Consider the following 25,490-nt stretch of genomic DNA (forward strand, 5'->3'; position numbering starts at 1 on the left):
GAGGGGCTGGCTCTCTGTACCCGCCTCGCGGGAGGTGCCTCCCACCCCCGTGATGGGGGTCCTAAGAGCCAGAAGGCTTAGAGGGGCTGGCTCTCTATACCCGCCTCGCGGGGGGTGCCTCCCCCCGCCGTGATGGGGGTCCTAAGAGCCAGAAGGCTTAGAGGGGCTGGCTCTCTGTACCCGCCTCGCGGGGGGTGCCTCCCCCCCCCGTGATGGGGGTCCTAAGAGCCAGAAGGCTTAGAGGGGCTGGCTCTCTGTACCCGCCTCGCGGGGGGTGCCTCCCCCACCCGTGATGGGGGTCCTAAGAGCCAGAAGGCTTAGAGGGGCTGGCTCTCAGTCTCCGCCTCGTGGGGGGTGCCTCCCCCCCTGCGATGGGGGTCCTAATGGCCAGTGGGGGAACAGGGGCTGGCTCTGAGACCCCGCCTCACTGGAGGTGCCTCCTCCCCCTGCGATGTGGGTCCTAAGAGCCAGGGGGGGATGAGGGGCTGGCTCTCAGTGCCCGCCTCTCGGGGAGTGCCTCCCCTTCCTGCGATGGGGGTCCTAAGAGCCAGGAGGGGAAGAGGGGCTGGCTTTCAGTCACCACAGCTTGGGGGGCCTTTATGTTCTGGTTTTTCCCAAGAGTCAGCTGATTTGCTTCTTGTACTAGCAGGGCAGTTGCTGCCAAGGCCCTCAAACAGGGGGGCCATCCTTTAGAAACCCTGTCTAGCTGTTTAGAGAGGTAGGCCACCGGCCTCAGCCAGGGCCCCACAGTTTGGGTTTAAAGTCCAGCTGCCATCTTTTCTCTGACGCATACAGTGGAAAAGGCTTTGTGAGATCCGCTAGCCCCTGGGCTGGGGCTTTCAGAAGTTTTTCCTTTAAGTCATGAAAGACTTGCTGTTGTTGGAATCCCCATTCCAAATGTTCCCGGTCCCCGCCCCCTTTGTGACGTCATACAAAGGCGTGGCTAATACTGCAAAGTTGGGCTCCGCAGTCTACAAAACCCCACAGCTCCTAGGAATTCTCTCACCAGCCTTCTGCCCTTAGGCTCCGGAAGATTGCAAATGACCTGCTTTCTTTCGGATCCCGGGCTGCTTTCGGACACCTGTCGAATAGTAAATCCCAAGTAAGCTACCTGCGGTCGTCGGCAGATCTGAGTTTTCTTCTTGGACACCTAATACCCACAGCCCTCCAGGTCGGTCCTAAGGGTCTTAGAATCCTCGATGGGGGTCATAAGCCAGGGGGGCAAGAGGGACTGGCTCTCAGTCCCCGCCTCGCGGGGTGTGCCTCCCCCGTGTGATGGGGATCCTCAGAGTTGGGCGAGGAAGAAGGGCTGGCTCTCAGTCACCGCCTCGCGGGGGGTGCCTCCCCTCCCTGCGATGGGGGTCCTAAGAGCCAGGGGGGAAAGAGCGGCTGGCCCTCAGTCCCCGCCTCGCGGGGGGTGCCTCCCCCCCTGCGATGGGGGTCCTAAGAGAAATGGAGGGAAGAGGGGCTGGCTCTCAGTCCCCGCCACGAGGGGGTGCCTCCCCCCCTGCGATGGGGGTCCCAAGAGCCAGGGGGGGAAGAGCGGCTGGCTCTAAGTCCGCGCCTCGCCAGGGGTGCATCCCCCCACTGCGATGGGGGTCCTAAGAGCCAGGGGGGAAGAGGGGCTGGCTCAGTCCCCGCCTCGCGGGGGGTGGCTCGCTCCGCTGAGATGGGCATCCTAAGAGCCAGGGGAGAAAGAGGGGGAGAGGATGATAATTTCAGCATCGCAGGCTGTGTTCACCCAGCCTGTTAAATTGTTATTAGTATCCTGAAAGGGAGAGGATGATATTACTCCCCATAACAGACAGATATGACTCCCCATCGTACAGCACGAGGTGTACACCCGCCCTGTGATTTTCTTCCTCATATTCAGAGACCGAGAGGTTGATGTCACTCCCAATATCGGAGGAAGTATACAGCCCCGTGTGAGATGTTCCTTAATGATATTCCACGGCGGAGGGGGTGATATGACTACATACATGGCAGAAAGTGGAAACCCCCCAGGGATATTATTCCCACGATCCTGGAGGGAAGAAGATGATGTTACTTTCAATATGACAGAAGGTGGATGAAGTGGTGGACTGCCCCTCCACACCTGTGAGTATTTCTAGTTGGGTGGGACGAGAGACTGAGAAAAGAAATAAGACACAGAGACAAAGTGTAAAGATACAACAGTGGGTCCAGGGGACCGGCGCTCAGCACACCAAGGACCTGCACCGGCACCAGCCTCTGAGTTCCCTCAGTTGTTATTGATTATGATTTTCATGATTTTAGCAGAAAGGAATGTAGTAGGAGAGCAGGGTGATGATAAGGAGAGAGTCAGCAGAAGCCATGTGAGCAAAAGAATCCATGTCATAATTAGGTTCAAGGGAAGGTACTATGACTGGACATGCACGTAAGCCAGATTTGTTTCTCTGCACCCAAACATCTCAGTGGAGTAAAGAAGAACAAGGCAGTGTTACTGCAAACATGTCTCGCCTCCCGCCACAGGGCAGCTTTTCTCCTATCTCAGAGTTGAACGAATGTACAATCGGGTTTTACACCGAGACATTCAGTTCCCAGGGGCAAGCAGGAGATAGTGGCCTTCCTCCATCTCAGCTGCAAGAGGCTTTCCTCTTTTACTAATCCACCTCAGCACAGACCCATTACGGGTGTCGGGCTGGGGGACAGTCAGGTCTTTCTCATCCCATGAGGCTATATTTCAGACTATCAGATGGGGAGAGAGCTTGGACAATACCCTGCTTTCAAGGGCAGAGGTCCCTGCGGCTTTCCACAGTGCATTGTGTCCCCGGTTTATTGAGACTAGAGAATGGCGATGACTTTTACCAAGTATACTGCTGGTAAACATTTTGTTAACAAGGCACGTCCTGCACAGCCCTACATCCCTTAAACTTTGATTTTATACGACACATGTTTTTGTGAGCTCCAGGTTGGGTCAAAGTGGCTGGGGCCAAGCGGCTAGGGCAAAGCTACAAATTAACAACATCTCAGCAAAGCAATTGTTTAAAGGACAGGTCTTTTTCAAAATGGAGTCTCTTATGTCTTTCCTTTCTACATGGACACAGTGACAGTCTGACCTCTCTCTCTTTTCCCTACAGGTGGACACGCCCCCACTGATATTCCTTCTAATTGCAACGTGGGAGAGGAGGATATGACACGCGATATCGCAGGGAGTAGAAACACCCCTGTGATACTGTTCTTCATATTCAGGGAGGAAGAGGATGATATTACTCCCAATACAGACGGGTGTACACCCTCTGTACACCGAGGGTGTACACCCGTCTGTGAAAGAGTTCGTAATCTCCAGAGGGGGAGATGATATTACTCACAATATGGTAAAGAGGCTGTGAGTCCACGGAGGATCCTCAGAGCCAGCGGGGGAAGAGGGGCTGGCTCTGAGACCCCGCCTCGCTGGGGGTGCCTCCCCCCACTGCGATGGGGGTCCTAAGAGCCAGTGGGGGAAGCGGGGCTGGCTCTGAGACCCCGCCTCGCTGGGGGTGCCTCCCCCCCTGCGATGGGGGTCCTAAGGGCCAGTGGCGGAAGAGGGGCTGGCTCTGAGACCCCGCCTCGTGGGGGGTGCCTCCCCCCCCTGCGATGGGGGTCCTAAGGGCCAGTGGGGGAAGAGGGGCTGGCTCTGAGAACCCGCCTCACGGGGGGTGCCTCCCCCCCTGTGATGGGGTTCCTAAGGGCCAGTGGGGGAAGAGGGGCTGGCTCTCTTTACCCGCCTTGCGGGGGGTGCCTCCCCCCCTGTGATGGGGGTCCTAAGAGCCAGGAGCAGAAGAGGGGCTGGCTCTCTATACCCGCCTCGCGGGGGGTGCCTCCCCCCCCCCGTGATGGGGGTCCTAAGAGCCAGAAGGCTTAGAGGGGCTGGCTCTCTGCACCCGCCTCGCGGGGGGTGCATCCCCCCCCGCGTGATGGGGGTCCTAAGAGCCAGAAGGCTTAGAGGGGCTGGCTCTCTGTACCCGCCTCGCGGGGGGTGCCTCCCCCCCCGTGATGGGGGTCCTAAGAGCCAGAAGGCTTAGAGGGGCTGGCTCTCTATACCCGCCTCGCGGGGGGTGCCTCCCCCCGCCGTGATGGGGGTCCTAAGGGCCAGAAGGCTTAGAGGGGCTGGCTCTCTGTACCCGCCTCGCGGGGGGTGCCTCCCCCCCCCCGTGATGGGGGTCCTAAGAGCCAGAAGGCTTAGAGGGGCTGGCTCTCAGTCTCCGCCTCGTGGGGGGTGCCTCCCCCCCTGCGATGGGGGTCCTAATGGCCAGTGGGGGAACAGGGGCTGGCTCTGAGACCCCGCCTCACTGGAGGTGCCTCCTCCCCCTGCGATGTGGGTCCTAAGAGCCAGGGGGGGATGAGGGGCTGGCTCTCAGTGCCCGCCTCTCGGGGAGTGCCTCCCCTTCCTGCGATGGGGGTCCTAAGGGCCAGTGGGGGAAGAGGGGCTGGCTCTCAGTCTCCGCCTCGTGGGGGGTGCCTCCCCCCCTGCGATGGGGGTCCTAAGGGCCAGTGGGGGAAGAGGGGCTGGCTCTGAGACCCCGCCTCACTGGGGGTGCCTCCCCCCCTGCGATGTGGGTCCTAAGAGCCAGGGGGGGATGAGGGGCTGGCTCTCAGTGCCCGCCTCTCGGGGAGTGCCTCCCCTTCCTGCGATGGGGGTCCTAAGGGCCAGTGGGGGAAGAGGGGCTGGCTCTGAGAACCTGCCTCACGGGGGGTGCCTCCCCCCCTGTGATGGGGTTCCTAAGGGCCAGTGGAGGAAGAGGGGCTGGCTCTCTGTACCCGCTTGGGGGGTGCCTCCCCCCCTGTGATGGGGGTCCTAAGAGCCAGGAGCAGAAGAGGGACTGGCTGTCTATACCCGCCTCGCGGGGGTGCCTCCCCCCCCGTGATGGGGGTCCTAAGAGCCAGAAGGCTTAGAGGGGCTGGCTCTCTGTACCCGCCTCGTGGGGGGTGCCTCCCCCCCCCCGTGATGGGGGTCCTAAGAGCCAGAAGGCTTAGAGGGGCTGGCTCTCTGTACCCGCCTCGCGGGGGGTGCCTCCCCCCCCCGTGATGGGGGTCCTAAGAGCCAGAAGGCTTAGAGGGGCTGGCTCTCAGTCTCCGCCTCGTGGGGGGTGCCTCCCCCCCTGCGATGGGGGTCCTAAGGGCCAGTGGGGGAAGATGGGCTGGCTCTGAGACCCCGCCTCACTGGAGGTGCCTCCTCCCCCTGCGATGTGGGTCCTAAGAGCCAGGGGGGGATGAGGGGCTGGCTCTCAGTGCCCGCCTCTCGGGGAGTGCCTCCCCTTCCTGCGATGGGGGTCCTAAGAGCCAGGAGGGGAAGAGGGGCTGGCTTTCAGTCACCACAGCTTGGGGGGCCTTTATGTTCTGGTTTTTCCCAAGAGTCAGCTGATTTGCTTCTTGTACTAGCAGGGCAGTTGCTGCCAAGGCCCTCAAACAGGGGGGCCATCCTTTAGAAACCCTGTCTAGCTGTTTAGAGAGGTAGGCCACCGGCCTCAGCCATGGCCCCACAGTTTGGGTTTAAAGTCCAGCTGCCATCTTTTCTCTGACGCATACAGTGGAAAAGGCTTTGTGAGATCCGCTAGCCCCTGGGCTGGGGCTTTCAGAAGTTTTTCCTTTAAGTCATGAAAGACTTGCTGTTGTTGGAATCCCCATTCCAAATGTTCCCGGTCCCCGCCCCCTTTGTGACGTCATACAAAGGCGTGGCTAATACTGCAAAGTTGGGCTCCGCAGTCTACAAAACCCCACAGCTCCTAGGAATTCTCTCACCAGCCTTCTGCCCTTAGGCTCCGGAAGATTGCAAATGACCTGCTTTCTTTCGGATCCCGGGCTGCTTTCGGACACCTGTCGAATAGTAAATCCCAAGTAAGCTACCTGCGGTCGTCGGCAGATCTGAGTTTTCTTCTTGGACACCTAATACCCACAGCCCTCCAGGTCGGTCCTAAGGGTCTTAGAATCCTCGATGGGGGTCATAAGCCAGGGGGGCAAGAGGGACTGGCTCTCAGTCCCCGCCTCGCGGGGTGTGCCTCCCCCGTGTGATGGGGATCCTCAGAGTTGGGCGAGGAAGAAGGGCTGGCTCTCAGTCACCGCCTCGCGGGGGGTGCCTCCCCTCCCTGCGATGGGGGTCCTAAGAGCCAGGGGGGAAAGAGCGGCTGGCCCTCAGTCCCCGCCTCGTGGGGGGTGCCTCCCCCCCTGCGATGGGGGTCCTAAGAGAAATGGAGGGAAGAGGGGCTGGCTCTCAGTCCCCGCCACGAGGGGGTGCCTCCCCCCCTGCGATGGGGGTCCCAAGAGCCAGGGGGGGAAGAGCGGCTGGCTCTAAGTCCGCGCCTCGCCAGGGGTGCATCCCCCCACTGCGATGGGGGTCCTAAGAGCCAGGGGGGAAGAGGGGCTGGCTCAGTCCCCGCCTCGCGGGGGGTGGCTCGCTCCGCTGAGATGGGCATCCTAAGAGCCAGGGGAGAAAGAGGGGGAGAGGATGATAATTTCAGCATCGCAGGCTGTGTTCACCCAGCCTGTTAAATTGTTATTAGTATCCTGAAAGGGAGAGGATGATATTACTCCCCATAACAGACAGATATGACTCCCCATCGTACAGCACGAGGTGTACACCCGCCCTGTGATTTTCTTCCTCATATTCAGAGACCGAGAGGTTGATGTCACTCCCAATATCGGAGGAAGTATACACCCCCGTGTGAGATGTTCCTTAATGATATTCCACGGCGGAGGGGGTGATATGACTACATACATGGCAGAAAGTGGAAACCCCCCAGGGATATTGTTCCCACGATCCTGGAGGGAAGAAGATGATGTTACTTTCAATATGACAGAAGGTGGATGAAGTGGTGGACTGCCCCTCCACACCTGTGAGTATTTCTAGTTGGGTGGGACGAGAGACTGAGAAAAGAAATAAGACACAGAGACAAAGTGTAAAGATACAACAGTGGGTCCAGGGGACCGGCGCTCAGCACACCAAGGACCTGCACCGGCACCAGCCTCTGAGTTCCCTCAGTTGTTATTGATTATGATTTTCATGATTTTAGCAGAAAGGAATGTAGTCGGAGAGCAGGGTGATGATAAGGAGAGAGTCAGCAGAAGACATGTGAGCAAAAGAATCCATGTCATAATTAGGTTCAAGGGAAGGTACTATGACTGGACATGCACGTAAGCCAGATTTGTTTCTCTGCACCCAAACATCTCAGTGGAGTAAAGAAGAACAAGGCAGTGTTACTGCAAACATGTCTCGCCTCCCGCCACAGGGCAGCTTTTCTCCTATCTCAGAGTTGAACGAATGTACAATCGGGTTTTACACCGAGACATTCAGTTCCCAGGGGCAAGCAGGAGACAGTGGCCTTCCTCCATCTCAGCTGCAAGAGGCTTTCCTCTTTTACTAATCCACCTCAGCACAGACCCATTACGGGTGTCGGGCTGGGGGACAGTCAGGTCTTTCTCATCCCATGAGGCTATATTTCAGACTATCAGATGGGGAGAGAGCTTGGACCATACCCTGCTTTCAAGGGCAGAGGTCCCTGGGGCTTTCCACAGTGCATTGTGTCCCCGGTTTATTGAGACTAGAGAATGGCGATGACTTTTACCAAGTATACTGCTGGTAAACATTTTGTTAACAAGGCACGTCCTGCACAGCCCTACATCCCTTAAACTTTGATTTTATACGACACATGTTTTTGTGAGCTCCAGGTTGGGTCAAAGTGGCTGGGGCCAAGCGGCTAGGGCAAAGCTACAAATTAACAACATCTCAGCAAAGCAATTGTTTAAAGGACAGGTCTTTTTCAAAATGGAGTCTCTTATGTCTTTCCTTTCTACATGGACACAGTGACAGTCTGATCTCTCTCTCTTTTCCCTACAGGTGGACACGCCCCCACTGATATTCCTTCTAATTGCAACGTGGGAGAGGAGGATATGACACGCGATATCGCAGGGAGCAGAAACACCCCTGTGATACTGTTCTTCATATTCAGGGAGGAAGAGGATGATATTACTCCCAATACAGACGGGTGTACACCCTCTGTACACCGAGGGTGTACACCCGTCTGTAAAAGAGTTCGTAATCTCCAGAGGGGGAGATGATATTACTCACAATATGGTAAAGAGGCTGTGAGTCCACGGAGGATCCTCAGAGCCAGCGGGGGAAGAGGGGCTGGCTCTGAGACCCCGCCTCGCTGGGGGTGCCTCCCCCCCCTGCGATGGGGGTCCTAAGGGCCAGTGGGGGAAGAGGGGCTGGCTCTGAGACCCCGCCTCATGGGGAGTGCCTCCCCCCCCTGCGATGGGGGTCCTAAGGGCCAGTGGGGGAAGAGGGGCTGGCTCTGAGAACCTGCCTCACGGGGGGTGCCTCCCCCCCTGTGGTGGGGTTCCTAAGGGCCAGTGGGGGAAGAGGGGCTGGCTCTCTGTACCCGCCTTGCAGGGGGTGCCTCTCCCCCGTGATGGGGGTCCTAAGAGCCAGGAGCAGAAGAGGGGCTGGCTCTCTATACCCGCCTCGCGGGGGGTGCCTCCCCCCCCGTGATGGGGGTCCTAAGAGCCAGAAGGCTTAGAGGGGCTGGCTCTTTGTACCCGCCTCGCGGGGGGTGCCTCCCCACCCCGTGATGGGGGTCCTAAGAGCCAGAAGGCTTAGAGGGGCTGGCTCTCTGTACCCGCCTCGCGGGAGGTGCCTCCCACCCCCGTGATGGGGGTCCTAAGAGCCAGAAGGCTTAGAGGGGCTGGCTCTCTATACCCGCCTCGCGGGGGGTGCCTCCCCCCGCCGTGATGGGGGTCCTAAGAGCCAGAAGGCTTAGAGGGGCTGGCTCTCTGTACCCGCCTCGCGGGGGGTGCCTCCCCCCCCCGTGATGGGGGTCCTAAGAGCCAGAAGGCTTAGAGGGGCTGGCTCTCTGTACCCGCCTCGCGGGGGGTGCCTCCCCCACCCGTGATGGGGGTCCTAAGAGCCAGAAGGCTTAGAGGGGCTGGCTCTCAGTCTCCGCCTCGTGGGGGGTGCCTCCCCCCCTGCGATGGGGGTCCTAATGGCCAGTGGGGGAACAGGGGCTGGCTCTGAGACCCCGCCTCACTGGAGGTGCCTCCTCCCCCTGCGATGTGGGTCCTAAGAGCCAGGGGGGGATGAGGGGCTGGCTCTCAGTGCCCGCCTCTCGGGGAGTGCCTCCCCTTCCTGCGATGGGGGTCCTAAGAGCCAGGAGGGGAAGAGGGGCTGGCTTTCAGTCACCACAGCTTGGGGGGCCTTTATGTTCTGGTTTTTCCCAAGAGTCAGCTGATTTGCTTCTTGTACTAGCAGGGCAGTTGCTGCCAAGGCCCTCAAACAGGGGGGCCATCCTTTAGAAACCCTGTCTAGCTGTTTAGAGAGGTAGGCCACCGGCCTCAGCCAGGGCCCCACAGTTTGGGTTTAAAGTCCAGCTGCCATCTTTTCTCTGACGCATACAGTGGAAAAGGCTTTGTGAGATCCGCTAGCCCCTGGGCTGGGGCTTTCAGAAGTTTTTCCTTTAAGTCATGAAAGACTTGCTGTTGTTGGAATCCCCATTCCAAATGTTCCCGGTCCCCGCCCCCTTTGTGACGTCATACAAAGGCGTGGCTAATACTGCAAAGTTGGGCTCCGCAGTCTACAAAACCCCACAGCTCCTAGGAATTCTCTCACCAGCCTTCTGCCCTTAGGCTCCGGAAGATTGCAAATGACCTGCTTTCTTTCGGATCCCGGGCTGCTTTCGGACACCTGTCGAATAGTAAATCCCAAGTAAGCTACCTGCGGTCGTCGGCAGATCTGAGTTTTCTTCTTGGACACCTAATACCCACAGCCCTCCAGGTCGGTCCTAAGGGTCTTAGAATCCTCGATGGGGGTCATAAGCCAGGGGGGCAAGAGGGACTGGCTCTCAGTCCCCGCCTCGCGGGGTGTGCCTCCCCCGTGTGATGGGGATCCTCAGAGTTGGGCGAGGAAGAAGGGCTGGCTCTCAGTCACCGCCTCGCGGGGGGTGCCTCCCCTCCCTGCGATGGGGGTCCTAAGAGCCAGGGGGGAAAGAGCGGCTGGCCCTCAGTCCCCGCCTCGCGGGGGGTGCCTCCCCCCCTGCGATGGGGGTCCTAAGAGAAATGGAGGGAAGAGGGGCTGGCTCTCAGTCCCCGCCACGAGGGGGTGCCTCCCCCCCTGCGATGGGGGTCCCAAGAGCCAGGGGGGGAAGAGCGGCTGGCTCTAAGTCCGCGCCTCGCCAGGGGTGCATCCCCCCACTGCGATGGGGGTCCTAAGAGCCAGGGGGGAAGAGGGGCTGGCTCAGTCCCCGCCTCGCGGGGGGTGGCTCGCTCCGCTGAGATGGGCATCCTAAGAGCCAGGGGAGAAAGAGGGGGAGAGGATGATAATTTCAGCATCGCAGGCTGTGTTCACCCAGCCTGTTAAATTGTTATTAGTATCCTGAAAGGGAGAGGATGATATTACTCCCCATAACAGACAGATATGACTCCCCATCGTACAGCACGAGGTGTACACCCGCCCTGTGATTTTCTTCCTCATATTCAGAGACCGAGAGGTTGATGTCACTCCCAATATCGGAGGAAGTATACAGCCCCGTGTGAGATGTTCCTTAATGATATTCCACGGCGGAGGGGGTGATATGACTACATACATGGCAGAAAGTGGAAACCCCCCAGGGATATTATTCCCACGATCCTGGAGGGAAGAAGATGATGTTACTTTCAATATGACAGAAGGTGGATGAAGTGGTGGACTGCCCCTCCACACCTGTGAGTATTTCTAGTTGGGTGGGACGAGAGACTGAGAAAAGAAATAAGACACAGAGACAAAGTGTAAAGATACAACAGTGGGTCCAGGGGACCGGCGCTCAGCACACCAAGGACCTGCACCGGCACCAGCCTCTGAGTTCCCTCAGTTGTTATTGATTATGATTTTCATGATTTTAGCAGAAAGGAATGTAGTAGGAGAGCAGGGTGATGATAAGGAGAGAGTCAGCAGAAGCCATGTGAGCAAAAGAATCCATGTCATAATTAGGTTCAAGGGAAGGTACTATGACTGGACATGCACGTAAGCCAGATTTGTTTCTCTGCACCCAAACATCTCAGTGGAGTAAAGAAGAACAAGGCAGTGTTACTGCAAACATGTCTCGCCTCCCGCCACAGGGCAGCTTTTCTCCTATCTCAGAGTTGAACGAATGTACAATCGGGTTTTACACCGAGACATTCAGTTCCCAGGGGCAAGCAGGAGATAGTGGCCTTCCTCCATCTCAGCTGCAAGAGGCTTTCCTCTTTTACTAATCCACCTCAGCACAGACCCATTACGGGTGTCGGGCTGGGGGACAGTCAGGTCTTTCTCATCCCATGAGGCTATATTTCAGACTATCAGATGGGGAGAGAGCTTGGACCATACCCTGCTTTCAAGGGCAGAGGTCCCTGCGGCTTTCCACAGTGCATTGTGTCCCCGGTTTATTGAGACTAGAGAATGGCGATGACTTTTACCAAGTATACTGCTGGTAAACATTTTGTTAACAAGGCACGTCCTGCACAGCCCTACATCCCTTAAACTTTGATTTTATACGACACATGTTTTTGTGAGCTCCAGGTTGGGTCAAAGTGGCTGGGGCCAAGCGGCTAGGGCAAAGCTACAAATTAACAACATCTCAGCAAAGCAATTGTTTAAAGGACAGGTCTTTTTCAAAATGGAGTCTCTTATGTCTTTCCTTTCTACATGGACACAGTGACAGTCTGACCTCTCTCTCTTTTCCCTACAGGTGGACACGCCCCCACTGATATTCCTTCTAATTGCAACGTGGGAGAGGAGGATATGACACGCGATATCGCAGGGAGTAGAAACACCCCTGTGATACTGTTCTTCATATTCAGGGAGGAAGAGGATGATATTACTCCCAATACAGACGGGTGTACACCCTCTGTACACCGAGGGTGTACACCCGTCTGTGAAAGAGTTCGTAATCTCCAGAGGGGGAGATGATATTACTCACAATATGGTAAAGAGGCTGTGAGTCCACGGAGGATCCTCAGAGCCAGCGGGGGAAGAGGGGCTGGCTCTGAGACCCCGCCTCGCTGGGGGTGCCTCCCCCCACTGCGATGGGGGTCCTAAGAGCCAGTGGGGGAAGCGGGGCTGGCTCTGAGACCCCGCCTCGCTGGGGGTGCCTCCCCCCCTGCGATGGGGGTCCTAAGGGCCAGTGGCGGAAGAGGGGCTGGCTCTGAGACCCCGCCTCGTGGGGGGTGCCTCCCCCCCCTGCGATGGGGGTCCTAAGGGCCAGTGGGGGAAGAGGGGCTGGCTCTGAGAACCCGCCTCACGGGGGGTGCCTCCCCCCCTGTGATGGGGTTCCTAAGGGCCAGTGGGGGAAGAGGGGCTGGCTCTCTTTACCCGCCTTGCGGGGGGTGCCTCCCCCCCTGTGATGGGGGTCCTAAGAGCCAGGAGCAGAAGAGGGGCTGGCTCTCTATACCCGCCTCGCGGGGGGTGCCTCCCCCCCCCCGTGATGGGGGTCCTAAGAGCCAGAAGGCTTAGAGGGGCTGGCTCTCTGTACCCGCCTCGCGGGGGGTGCCTCCCCCCCCGTGATGGGGGTCCTAAGAGCCAGAAGGCTTAGAGGGGCTGGCTCTCAGTCTCCGCCTCGTGGGGGGTGCCTCCCCCCCTGCGATGGGGGTCCTAAGGGCCAGTGGGGGAAGAGGGGCTGGCTCTGAGACCCCGCCTCGCGGGGGGTGCCTCCCCCCCTGCGATGGGGTTCCTAAGAGCCAGTGGGGGAAGAGGGGCTGGCTCCGAGACCCCGCCTCGCTGGGGGTGCCTCCGCCCCCTGCGATGGGGGTCCTAAGAGCCAGTGGAGGAAGAGGGGCTGGCTCTCAGTCTCCGCCTCACGAGGCGCCTCCCCACCTTCCGATCGGGGTCCCAAGAGCCAGGGGGGAAGAGGGGCTGGCTCTCTTTGTGGATGATTCTCTTTCCATTCTCAGGCAGTTTTCTTTTTTCTTTCTTTCTTTTTTTTTTGCGACTGAGTCTTGCTCTGTTGCCCATGCTTTGCTGGATCTCGGGTGACTGCAACCACTGCCTCCCAGGTTCAAGGGATTCTCCTGCCTCAGCCTCCTGAGTAGCTGGGACTAGAGGCGTGTGTCACCACACCCAGCTAATTTTTTTGTTTTTAGTAGGGATGGGGTTTCACCATGTTTTCCAGGATGGTCTCTATCTCCTGACCTTGTGATCCACCCACCTCAGCCTCCGAAAGTGCTGGGATTGCAGGTGCGAGCCACCGGGTCCAGGCTCTCAGGCGATTTTCATACCTGCATACTCTGATCACTACTCTGTTAAACAGTCAAGGAGGGTAAGTATTATCTTCAGATTTCCAGAGCTCTGTCTCTGTACAGCCCTCTCCTCCTCAATATTCTGCCCTATGAATTCTAGCCACATTGGCCTTCCCAGACTCACAGTTCTGTCCTCTCAACTCAGGAAGATCTCTGAGCTCCATCTGCATTCTTTCTTCCTGTGCTGTGGCCTGGAAAGTTTTCTAAGGTGTTTGGGAGGTCAATTGTGGGGCTAGCCTCATTTGTTTCTCATTTCTTGAGGATCACTGCCTTTTGATGCTTGATTCCAGTGATTGATTCCCTTTGTTGCTTGAGGGCCATAGTTTCATATATTTTGTCCAGTATTTTTGTTGTTTTAGGTCAGAAAGTAATTTTGGTCTCTGTTACTCCATCTTGGCCAGAAGTGTAAGACCTAAGCATTTACACATCAAAATACTGCACACATAATTTTAGTTTAAGCTACTTTTTAAAAAATCTCCTTCATTTTCCATTTAGCATTCTATTTAGGGTATTACATTGGTTTTTTTGAAATTCTGTTATTGGCAGTTTCTATTGCCTATCAATCCCATTTAAAGATAGTGCCTAGGGTATTCTAAAATAGCTGTTAAGCAAAGAGAAAATTGGGCCCGATAGGGTGAGAATCACAGCTCTAATACCTAGAGTGACCTTATAATGTATTGTCCAAAGGAGATATTTTTGACAGTGAAAGAGGGTGTTGTTAGTAATTATATCAGGACCATGGCCTAAACCAGGACTATCCCAGGCAGCCTGGGACATATTTGTACCCCATCTCTATTTAATGTCTTTATACAATTCTTTACTTAATTCTACCAGCCTTTATTGAGCCTGCTTTCTTTGTCTAGCTGAGTGCCACGTGCTGACATCACTAAGATCAATACAGCAAACTCTGAAAGATGGACAGAGAGACAGGAGATGGTCCTTTATAATGCAGTGTGATCTGTGCTGCAATAGAGGTGAGCACAAGGTCCTTACGAAGGCTCAGTGAAGAGCATGCTTGACTGCAGGGGAGGGTACTTAGGTTAGAAAAGATGAGTCGAAGTATGTTCATAGGGAGCATGGGAGGAGAGGTGGTGGGAAAGGCATTCCAGACAGTGTGTGTCAAGGCCAAAAGCCAGGGGAACACAGGTGGGGCTTCTCTTTTTTTCTTCTAAGATGGAAGAGTGTTCTGATCAGCTGGAAAACAATGCACATGGGAAGCTGTACAGAAATGAGTGGGGAAAGGTAATACTTAACAGCAACAGCAGTTAATATTTAGTGCCCACTTAGGACATGCTGGACACAGTTCCGGGTACTCGGAACATATTCGCTCATTTAATCTTTACAACAACCCTATGAGGTAGGTACTATTATTATCCCCATTTTCAGGTGAGGAATCTGAGGCACAGAGAGAGTAAGTATGTTGCCCAGGGCCATGCACCAAGTTTGTGGTAGGTCCTGGAGTTGAATGCAGAGCCCCTCCACTCTAAACTCCTGAAAGCCAGATGCTACAAGGCGTTGTTATTCCAAGTGGAGGAATGCTAAGGACAGCATCCTAAAGGTGACCAGGAAACCCTGAAGCATTCGAAGCAGGGGAATGGCTTAAAACAAGGTGGTATAAGAAAGTGCTCCCAGAGCAGCATGAAAGTGTGGTGTAGTGGAGGTCTCCGCTAGCCACAAGAGGTGGTAAGAGGCTGAGCTGAAGCAGCTGCAGCAGGGATGCAGAGGGTACATTCCCCAAACCCTTATGGGCAGAGTCCTTTGGCTTCAGTGACCATGGCCAAGGGTGCAGAGGAGAAGCCCAAGAAGATGCCAGGTGTCTGGCTTATGCCCCTGTGTGAACGTGAAGCCTCTCATTCACATGCAGGTTACAGGAGAAAAAGCAGGTTTATGTGGGAAGGAGGCTTCTAGACCATGACTTCCATTTTAGCCATGTAGTTTTTGAAGTGCTTGTACAAGTTCTAGGTGGAAATGTCCAGGAGGCAGTGGGGAACTCAAAGTAGATCTCAGGAGAGAGGCTTAGGCCAGAGGGCTTGGGGAATCATCAGCATGGGGGTGGGAGGAGAGCTGGTATTTGGATGAGATTGCGGTGGAGCATGAACAGAATGGGAAAAGGTGGTGATGAACCCAGGGACTCCAGTATGCGGTAGCTGGCTGTGAGATTAGGAAGCAATGAAAGAGGCCGAGAAGGATGTGGGGGAGAAGCATCAATAAGGAATAAATGAGTTGCACGTGCTCCAGAGAGGCCAAATAAAGACTGGATTTGGCTCTCGCAGGTCATACACGAAAGAATCTTGGAACCAAAAGGAAAACGGTGGTGGTTTAACGGGTATATTCAGTTTCTAGGTCTGCTGTCACAAAATACCAGAAACTGGGTGTCTTGTTAAAACAACAGAAATTTTTTCTCTCACAGTTTTGGAAGCTAGAAGTTCAAAACGAGGTGTTGGCAGCACCATGCTCTCTCTGAAGATGCTAGGAAGAATCTGCTCCATGCCTTTCCATTCGCTTCTGGGGTTTCCTGCAAGCCCTGACATTCCTTGGCTTGTAGATGCATCACCCCAGTTTCCGCCCCCATCATCACATGGCCTCCTCTCTGCGTGTGCCTCTGCATTCCCTCTATTCTTCTTCTAAGGACACCGACACCAGTCATAGTGGATTAAGGGTCCACTCCTAACTAATTACATCTGCAACAACCCTATTTCCAAATAAAGTCACATTCTAAGATTCCTAGGGAGAACATGAATTTTTGGGGGCGTGTGGATACTGTTCAACCTGGGACATGGAGTAAATAAATGGCAAGGAAGATTACAGATGACTTTAAGCTAAAGAGGGAGATAGGGTTAAATGTAGGACTTTTTTTTTCCAGGACGGGAGAGGTTTAAACATGTTACTACATTGAATAAATGAAATAACCATGAACATGGAGTGGCTAAAGATTCTGAACTAAGTGCAAGTAATTGATACACGTCCATGGATAAGGGGAAAGAATGGCGCTAGCCATTCTACCTGCCCCTCCTTCAGCCAACTGTGTGGCTTTACCCCAGCTGCATATTTGTGTGGCGCCTGAGCTCTGAGATGACCATCAGCATGAGGCAGCGTCTGGCTGAGTTGCGCCAGCGTCAGCGGGGCGGCAAGCAGCAAGGACCATCCTCTCCCCAAAGGGCTTCTGGACCCAACTGGTGAGAACAGAATGTGGGCAAGTGATGGGTGGGTGTGCAGATGGCTTGCTGGGACCTCACTGCACTTCCTCCATGCTTTGGGCCTGCCATTCAGCAACTCTGTCTCCCAAGACCTTACCTCTCACACAAGGATCCATGATGTCAGCCTCTTCCCCCTGTTGAGTCTCCTCTCCCCCTATTGAGTCTCCTCTTCCCCTCATTGAGTCTCCTCTTCCTTCTTCCCCCATTGAGCCTCCTCTCCCCCTATTGAGTCTCCTCTCCCCATGCCCTTCCTTGTCTCGGACTCAGGCACCAGGCCCCATCAATGCTGTCTCCTGGACCGGCTCTCTCATCAGACAGTGACAAGGAGGGAGAAGATGAGGGGACTGAAGAAGAACTTCCAGCACTGCCCGTCCTTGCCAAGAGTACCAAGAAGGCACTGGGTCTGTGGCAGTTGGGTGTGGGGGCAGACAGGTCCTAGTTGGTATGATGGCTAGATATGGTTTTTCTGAGACTGTGGGGTGAGAGCAGTGTGAGCTGAGGAAACTGAGGCATCATTGTGGCCACACAGGGTATGGGCTGATGGGTCCAGGGCTCCAGGGTTGGGTGGGGGTGGGGGAGCAGGAGACACTTCCTCTGACTGCCTGTTTCTGTCTAGCCTCGGTCCCCAGCCCAGCCTTGCCCCGAAGCCTGTCCCACTGGGAGATGAGTCGGGTGAGTCGCCATTGTTAAAATGTTCTTCCAAGGTTAGAGGAGGCAAAGGGAGCTGTGAGAACAGGGCTCTCTGGGCCTGGTAGGGTACTGGGGCATGGGGTCTGCCCACATGCTGCACTCCTGTGTCCAAGGAAGGCCTTGTCGGGGAAGTTGAAGCAGCTGGGCCGGTCCTGGGTGCGGGGTGAAGAAAGCCCAGGCATTTCCTTCCTGTGGACCAGTTGGGGTGGATGGAGCACAGGGTTAGTCAGCACTGGGGAGGTGGGGCACTTGTTCAGCTGCCTGGTGCCTGGAAGTAAATATCATCAGAGAAGAGCTCAAGGTGGAGAGGACAAAGGACCCCTAAGCCAGATAGTTAGAACTAAAATGCAGGAAATCAAGGATCCAAAGAGCGGAGATCCGGAGAAACAGTTCTAAAGACCCCGGTTAGGAGGTAAGCGGAGAACTTCCAGAATAGTTAGAGGGAAAAGGCCACGAGGGGACCCATAACTCAGCGACTGCCCTGGGGTGGCCAAAGGGGGATCAAGGTGTTCAGAGCAAGTTCCCAAGCACCAGTACCTTCCGTTGTCAGCAACAGTTTCACAGAGTGATGATGCTGTGGTGTCTCTGGAGCACCCTGACCGGGCCAGGGGTCTCAGGCCTGGGCTATAGGTTTGTCCTTGGTGCTGTAAAGGGACTTTGGGGCCCCCAGCTATTGGAGTGATTGGGGTAGAGAGGCAAAAGGAGTGGTTGGGGTAGACAGGCAGAAGTGGCCTTTGCCCTGGTCTGGGTTTCTTGGGGGACTCTTGGTAGTAAGTGGTTGCTGCTGGGGCTGCCCTCAGAGTGGGAGACTTTTAGAGACCCCCCAGCTCTGAGGCATCCACGATACCAGGTGAAGGCTGAGACTAGGGGTTCCTGTGCCAGAGGATGCGGAATGCAGCTAAGAGCGTGAACTCTGGAGCCAGACTAACCTGCAGGCCACTTACTGTCTGTGGGACGCAGACTGGTCACTTAAGCCCCCTGTGCTTCAGTCTCCTCATCTGTAAAACAAGGATGATACTAGTGCCCATTTCAAAAGGTTGCTGTGAGGATGAAGTAAGCTAGCATGTGTAGTGTGCCAGGCACATAGTAAGGGATATATGGATATTTGTTGATCTGACTGTGTGGTTGTTGTTACTCCTCCCCCACCCCCTACCTCCCACCAGGCACAGGAGTCCGTGGGGTTCCTGGACCCGGCTCCTGCAGCCAACCCGGGACCCAGAAGAAGAGGGCGCTGGGTTCAGCCAGGTGTGGAACTGAGCGTTAGATCCATGCTGGATCTGCGGCAGCTGGAAACACTGGCCCCAAGCCTGCAGGACCCTAGCCAGGACTCGCTGGCCATCATCCCATCTGGTCCCAGGAAGCATGGGCAGCAGGCCCTTGAGACTTCACTCACTAGCCAGGTGAGCCTGCTTTCTCCCAGCTCTCTAGAGAGTTCCAAGGGGCCTTAGGCAGCCTTTGCCACCAGCTGGGACCTGAGCACTGGTCCAGCTATGCTTGCTCTGCCCCTGTGGCACATGGGTAACCTGAACTGCAAAGCCAGGATGGGGGTGGCTGGGCTGTATGGTTTGGTCATCAGGATAGGCAGGGGAGGGGTTGGGGTAGAGAGGCAAAAGTGGCCTTTGCCCTGGGCTGGGTTTCTTGGAGGACTCTTGGTATTAAGTGGTAGCTGGAGGTTGGCAGCCCAGAGTGCTAATACAGTTCATCCAGAAGCTCACATCAGCAACTGGAGCCCAGCCTGGCTTCTCGATGTCTGTCCTTCAGCTTCCCCTTGAATGAGTGCACACCGCATCCTTACTCACCTCCACCTCTTCTCCAAGGGGAGGGTTGGCCCCCAGGATACTCAGGGCTGACCCCCCAGCTACCACTGCCTCATCTGTCACCTCTGCTCTGTTAACATCCCTTTGTGTGTTCCCAGAATGAAAAGCCCCCTCGGCCTCAGGCTTCCCAACCTTGTTCCTATCCCCATATTATCCGATTATTGTCACAAGAGGAAGGGGTCTTTGCCCAAGATCTGGAACCTGCACCCATTGAAGATGGTATTGTCTACCCGGAGCGGAGTGACAACCCCACCATGGATACCAGGCAAGGATCCTGCCCTAGCCAGACCTCGTGCCCCCGTCTTCCCCTCCCTATGAGTGTTCTTTAGTCGAGGGAGGGTTGGCCCCCAGGATACTCAGGGCTTTCCTTCCAGCTCACCACTGCCTCATCCCTCACCCTGATCACAGGCAGGAGTCCAGCGGGGCTGCTGCCTACCCCTGCTCACTGCCTTTTCTTCTCCCTGCTGGAATCCTGACAGTGAGTTCCAAGTGCAGGCTCCAGCCCGGGGAACTCTGGGAAGAGTGTACCCAGGCAGCAGGAGCTCAGAAAAGCACAGCCCTGACAGTGCCTGCTCTGTGGATTACAGCAGCAGCTGCCTTTCCAGCCCGGAGCACCCCACTGAAGGTGAGGCTGTAGCCTGGAGGGAGGGGCCATGGGGGGTGGGGCCTGGAGGTGGGTGGGGAGGCTCTGGCAACAGATGGGTGCAGTGCGATGCCTCTCTCCCCTCCCCACACCCAGACTCTGAGAGCACGGAGCCCCTCAGTGTGGATGGCATCTCCTCAGACCTTGAAGAGCCAGCTGAGGGCGATGAAGAAGAGGAAGAAGAGGAGGGAGGCATGGGCCCCTATGGGCTACAGGAGGGCAGCCCCCAGACTCCAGACCAGGAGCAGTTTCTAAAACAGCACTTTGAGACTCTGGCCAGTGGAGCTGCTCCAGGTGTGGTCAGAGGGCCAGCATTTAGTGCCTGCAATTTGCCCTTCTCCCCTCCTTGCCTACCTGAGAGGAGGGTCCCAGGGTATAGGCTGTGGCTGGGGGTCTCAAGGAGGCAAAATCTGGGGCAAGGGCTTGGTTTTTGCCCCAATTCATGATTTCTCTGACCTTGGTAGGGGCCCCAGTGCAGGTCCCAGAGAGGTCAGTCTCGGAGTATCTCTTCACGATTCCTGTTGCAAGTACAGACCCGCCCACTCAGGTACAGAGGCCCCCTACCCCCCAGCAGCAGCTCTGGCTCTCCTGGCCTCCCAGGGCTGCTGCCCTCTCCTCTCCAGTGTTCTGTCTCTCCATGCGCGGGGTGTTTTGCACTCCGGGTTTTGGGCTAACTGGCCTTTCCCCAGCCCTATCTGGCTTTGTGCTGGTTCTCTCCTAGTGCCCTGGTGCTATGAGTTTCTCACCATTTTGGCAGGGAGGAGCATTGAGCCTTCTCTGGGCCTTCTCCCACATTTCCTCCCTGTAGGGAACCATCCCCGTCCTCCTCAAGCCTGGCACTGATGTCGAGACCAGCCCAGGTGCCACAGGCATCTGGTGAGCAGCCGAGAGGCAATGGTGCCAATCCCCCTGGAGCACCCCCGGAGGTGGAACCGTCCTCTGGCAACCCCAGCCCCCAGCAGGCAGCCTCTGTGCTGTTGCCACGATGCCGTCTCAACCCTGACAGCAGCTGGGCTCCCAAGAGAGTGGCCACAGCCAGCCCCTTTTCTGGACTCCAGAAGGCCCAGTCTGTGCACAGTCTGGTGCCACAGGGTGAGGAGCCTGATGGGTTCAGTGCCAGGGTGCAGGGTGTATGGAACACATGTACATGCTGGAGGAGGGAGGGCCTGGTGTGGCCCTGATGTGCCACTGTGCTGGCCACTAGGTGTCCCTTAATGGGCATGTGGAGGGGAACAGCAGCTCTTCGGGATTGGGTGTTGGCACCTGGGATGCCTTCCTCAACACCTGACCTGTGTATACCTCTGTCTCCTTTGCAGAAAGACATGAGGCCAGTCTGCAGGCCCCTTCACCAGGCGCACTGCTGTCTCGGGAGATCGAAGCTCAGGATGGTCTGGGCTCCCTGCCCCCAGCTGATGGCCGTCCGTCTTGGCCTCACTCCTATCAGAACCCCACCACCAGTTCCATGGCCAAGATATCCCGCAGTATCTCTGTTGGGGAGAACCTGGGCCTGGTGGCTGAACCTCAAGCTCATGCCCCCATCCGAGTCTCACCACTCAGCAAGCTGGCCCTGCCCAGCTGGGCTCACCTGGTCCTGGACATCCCCAAACCACTGCCTGACCGTCCTACCCTGGCTGCATTCTCTCCCGTCACCAAAGGCCGGGCCCCTGGCGAGGCAGAAAAGCCTGGCTTCCCGGTGGGCCTAGGAAAAGCTCACAGTACAACTGAGAGATGGGCCTGTTTGGGGGAGGGCACCACTCCCAAGCCTAGGACAGAGTGCCAGGCTCATCCTGGGCCCAGCAGCCCCTGTGCCCAGCAACTGCCAGTCAGCAGCCTCTTCCAAGGCCCTGAAAACTTGCAGCCCCCACCCCCTGAGAAGACTCCCAACCCCATGGAATGCACCAAGCCAGGGGCAGCCCTGAGCCAGGACTCAGGTGTGCACAGCTCCCCAGCTCTCATCTCCTGCCCCATCCTTACTCTCCCCTCTCTGTTGGCCGCTGTCTGGCTCCATCCCATTTCTGTGGGTACAGCTTCTGGTGTTCCTTGTCCTGTCTGCTCCTGTCGCAGGTCCGTAAGTCACACCCCTGATGGTGAGACCCTCCTGCTAACCTTCATGATTTCCTTGTGACTCACTTGCCCATTCAGTGGCTTCTGAACTTGGGGCTGGCCGTCTCCTCTGGACCTTGTTTGTGTGGTGTTGGGGAGGCCGTTGGAAGAGAAGCCAAGAGGAAGGGACTGAGGGCAAGTGGGGGGTGCAATGCTGAGGGCTAGGTCTCTCCCGCTCTGAGTGTCTTGGGTGCGGAGGCCTGAAAGGGCTACATGCTGGGCCTCACTTAGCTGTATCCGTCTCTTTCAGAGCCAGCGGTGAGCCTGGAGCAGTGTGAGCAGCTGGTGGCAGAGCTCCGCGGCAGCGTGCGCCAGGCAGTGCGGCTCTACCACTCGGTGGGTGTTAGGTGCCCCCCGGCAGGAGGGCGGGCACGTCAGTAGTGCTGGGTGTTTTGGATAACCATGTCCAGAACAGTATGCTAAGGCTCTTGTGCTGACAGGATGGCACACTCAAGAACATCTTGGGCAGCATAGGTGAGGGGGTTAGAGGCCAGGCTAGCCTCTTGTACTGGGCACCTGCGGTCATTTCTGGTTAAGAGCTGGAGACTTCCCTCAGGAGGTGAGGCCTGAAGAGACCACACCTCCTAGTTGGCTCAGGACAATCCCAGTTTATGTCGTTGTCCCAGTGTAATTATTAATGGCATCCTTTTTCATATCCATGAATTATTTGGCCCCCTTAGACATAGGGGACAGTCCAAGAAGGCCCAAACTTTGAAAGAGAAAGCAGATTCTGCCGGAGTTGTCATAAGGAGTTCCTTATAAGATGTAGACGGTTCTGCAATCCAATGGGTTCCTCCTTGGGCGTCACCCCCAGAGTCTGCCTGCATCCCATGTTCCCTGGCCATACATGCTGATCTTGGTGGGTAGAGTTCCCAGCTAGTCCCTTCTGAGGCAGGCTGGACCCAGGTGGGGCCCCTCCCTTTTATATGTCTGTTGACAGGCTCCTCCACCTTGCTTCTGGGGGTGCTGTTTCAGGTGGCTGGCTGCAAGATGCCCTCAGCAGAGCAAAGTCGGATTGCCCAGCTCCTCAGAGACACCTTCTCTTCAGTGCGACAGGAGCTGGAAGCTGTGGCTGGGGCAGTGCTGTCCAGCCCAGGCAGCAGCCCTGGGGCTGTGGGAGCCGAGCAGACACAGGCCCTGCTGGAGCAATACTCAGAACTGTTGCTTCGAGCCGTGGAACGGCGTATGGAATGCAAACTCTGAGTTCTGGAAGCCTGTCCCAAGTGAATGAATGCCCCAGCGATTCCAAACTGCAGCCCCTCTGCCCCTCACCAAAACCTGCGGGGCTGCTTGGAGTGGAAAGCAGGGAGCAGTGTTCAGAGGCAAAGCAGCCTTCCCAGCCGCTCCTCGTGGGGGGCCTGTATTTATTAATTTATTTCCCTGACTGTTGCCTCACTTCCTTGGAACTCCTGCCTCCACAGCCCCTCCAGTGGCAGGGACAGGTCTTGGGTCTTTGTCATCTTGGTGGTGCGAGAGGTAGGAGGGCAGCCTGCCCCATCTAGGAATCTGGGAAGGGCTGGCCCTCTCTTAGAAGCCATTTGAAATTACTGCAGGGATTAGCTCCCTGTGGTGGAGCATACACAGGGTACTCTGGGGTCAAGGTGAGAGGTGATGTGGTATTCAGTGCCCGTCAGCCAACTGTGGGCCTTCACCTCTACCTGCACTTCCCCTCTCACACCAGCTGCACTCCCCTGGCTGCCAGAGCAGGGTGGTTTTCCCCAATACCTGGCAGCTCAGAAAGGCAGAGCCATCTGGCCCTCCAGGGTGTCCCCAGCCATCAGGAGACTTGAGTTGGTATTTGGACCTGAGCCCGCACATTCCACTCCCATTCTCCCTCCAAGAGGGGCCCAGCATTGTATTTCCCTGTGACCCCTTACTCTCCTGGCCAGAACTTGAGCCAGCTGTGGGACGTTGCTGCAGGACAGTAAGCCCTCACCTGGGCAAACATGAAGCTCTGGCCTCCTTTCCTCAGCCCCTTGTTCTTCCCTGTCCTCCACCCTGGACCCCAGCCGGCTGCTGGAGCCCAGAGGCCACCTTCTCCCTGCATCCTGAATGATGCTTAGTCAGAAGCCTGTGTTGGAACATCCCTCATTTACAGGGCGCTGGCCTACCTCCTGAGGACCTCGGCCACAGATGAGATCACACGCATGCACGTGCACACATGTACACACACACACCTACCTGCACAGCACGCCGTTGAGTGTTGGTTGCCAGAGTATCCGGCTGGCTGCTGTGTGCCTGGTTTCCTCACATCCTGCCTCAGCTTCACCACCCTGGCTTATGTGGAACACCTATCAGGGAGCAGAAAAGGGGTGCAGTACACTAAGTGAACCCAGATTCTGGATTCTTGGTGTCCACAGCCTAGCTGATATGAGATGGCCCATAGGACACCTGGTTTAGGTAGAAGGAGCCTCCTCAAAGGCAGTGCTGGGCACCCACGGGTGTGCTGGATACTGGAGTTTGAGAGGAGGGAGGTGCTGGGGCCAAAGGAGACACTAGAAAAGTGGTAGATGGGACAGGTAAGTGGCAGAGGTGAGGGGATAAGTTAGAATGTAAAAGGGCAGTAATTAGGGGTGAGGGAAAGGAGATAGGGGACCCTAGGAGGTAGAGTGGGACCATGTCGTGAGGCAGTTGAAGAGTTGAGGAAAGGTTTTTCTGGGCCCTACTGCTCCCCTCTGCTGCAGGTAAGTCAGAGCAGCTTTACCACAGCTTCAGGCCACGAGAGCCCCTTCACCCGCCCTGCTGCGCCATAGGCAGAGGCTTATAAAGAAATGAGTTCCGGGCCAGGTGTGGTGGCTCAAGCCTGTAATCGCAGCACTTTGGGAGGCCGAGGCGGGTGGATCACGAGGTCAGGTGATCGAGATCAGCCTGGCCAACATGGTGAAACCCTGTCTCTACTAAAAATAAAAAAATTAGCTGGGCGTGGTGGTGGGCGCCTGTAATCCCAGCTACTCGGGAGGTTTAGGCAGGAGAATCGCTTGAACCCTGGAGGTGGAGGTGGAGGTTGCAGTGAGCCGAGATCGCGCCATTGCACTCCAACCTAGGTGACAAAGCTACACGCCATCTCAAAAAAAAAAAAAAAGAAAGAAAAAGGGTTACAGAAGGTTCCCAGCTCCGGGGCATCAGCCTGAGTGCGCTTGAGCTGCTCCAAACCTGGCCCTTCCCCACTCCTCTAGCATCGCCACCCGCATGGCCCTGGAACTCCCGCGGCGCCGGGGGCCGGCCCGTGCCTGCTGTGCCCCGACTTCCCACACCAGCCGCGCCCACCGCAGGTGGGACTCAGGTTCGCCCTCTGGGCCAGGTCCTTCACGAGGAGGCAGCTACCCTTCGCCAGAAGTTTGTGAGAATGTGGCCGCCCTTTTCCTGCCCTCTGCCCCATGTGGGTGGGGGGCCTCGTGGCCCGGCCGGTGCCCCGTCCCCTTCTGCATGTCTGAGGCCACCGGCAACCGCCGCCCCACTCCAGGTTTGCCCCCGCCCTGTTTTGAAAGCCCCTTATTTATAACTTTTATACTTTGTGCAGGTCGCGGCGCTTCCCTCCTCATCCTCGGCTGCATGGGGCGGGGGGGCTGTTTTTAACGTGCCCGTTTGTACTGATGTATGAACTTGTCAATAAACACAATTGTTTGTTAACCCTGGGATGCCGGCCAGTGGGGCAGGCCGAAGCGGGCGCTGCCAGTCGCTCCACCGCTTCGGTGGCAGAACCCGGTGTGTGTCCAGGGGCAGGACGGGGCGGGGTGCTGGGGGTGTGGCCTGCGGCGGGTGCCTCTGGAAGGGCGGGGCGAGGGTCTGGGGGTGTGGCCTGCG

At 56.7% G+C, this 25,490-nt stretch overlaps 1 protein-coding gene and 2 long non-coding RNA genes across 3 annotated transcripts; all 3 read left to right on the forward strand.

The window, feature by feature from the left end:
• The first annotated feature begins 400 nt into the window (after nucleotides 1-400).
• On the forward strand, nucleotides 401-4,444 carry LOC134729327 (uncharacterized). The gene is made up of 3 exons (XR_010110336.1): nucleotides 401-1,171; nucleotides 1,874-2,097; nucleotides 3,099-4,444. It is a non-coding gene; the product is annotated as an uncharacterized LOC134729327 (long non-coding RNA).
• Nucleotides 4,445-5,160: 716 nt separating this feature from the next.
• Nucleotides 5,161-8,167, forward strand: LOC129394127 (uncharacterized). The gene is made up of 3 exons (XR_008621308.2): nucleotides 5,161-5,904; nucleotides 6,607-6,830; nucleotides 7,832-8,167. It is a non-coding gene; the product is annotated as an uncharacterized LOC129394127 (long non-coding RNA).
• Nucleotides 8,168-8,995: 828 nt separating this feature from the next.
• LOC117976329 (mitogen-activated protein kinase-binding protein 1-like) lies at nucleotides 8,996-25,316 on the forward strand. Its single transcript, XM_055099339.2, has 17 exons — nucleotides 8,996-9,763; nucleotides 10,466-10,689; nucleotides 11,691-13,256; nucleotides 14,100-14,210; nucleotides 14,410-14,478; nucleotides 15,647-16,412; nucleotides 16,701-16,834; nucleotides 17,050-17,105; nucleotides 18,287-18,523; nucleotides 19,039-19,205; nucleotides 19,420-19,565; nucleotides 19,680-19,877; nucleotides 20,048-20,072; nucleotides 20,392-20,675; nucleotides 20,900-21,514; nucleotides 21,937-22,022; nucleotides 22,662-25,316. The coding sequence occupies exons 6-17, from the start codon at nucleotides 16,309-16,311 to the stop codon at nucleotides 22,887-22,889; spliced, it is 2,280 nt and encodes a 759-aa protein (XP_054955314.1). The 5' UTR covers nucleotides 8,996-9,763; nucleotides 10,466-10,689; nucleotides 11,691-13,256; nucleotides 14,100-14,210; nucleotides 14,410-14,478; nucleotides 15,647-16,308; the 3' UTR covers nucleotides 22,890-25,316.
• Nucleotides 25,317-25,490: the final 174 nt, after the last annotated feature.

Source organism: Pan paniscus, chromosome 18, assembly GCF_029289425.2.
Source record: "Pan paniscus chromosome 18, NHGRI_mPanPan1-v2.0_pri, whole genome shotgun sequence".
NCBI classification, from domain to species: domain Eukaryota; kingdom Metazoa; phylum Chordata; class Mammalia; order Primates; family Hominidae; genus Pan; species Pan paniscus.

Coding starts and splice junctions, on each gene's coding strand:
- LOC117976329 (XM_055099339.2), top strand. CDS start 16,309: ATGACCATCAGCATGAGGCAGCGTCTGGCTGAGTTGCGCCAGCGTCAG. Junction 16,835..17,049: donor GAGTACCAAGAAGGCACTGG/GTCTGTGGCAGT, acceptor GTTTCTGTCTAG/CCTCGGTCCCCAGCCCAGCC. Junction 22,023..22,661: donor CAGTGCGGCTCTACCACTCG/GTGGGTGTTAGG, acceptor GTGCTGTTTCAG/GTGGCTGGCTGCAAGATGCC.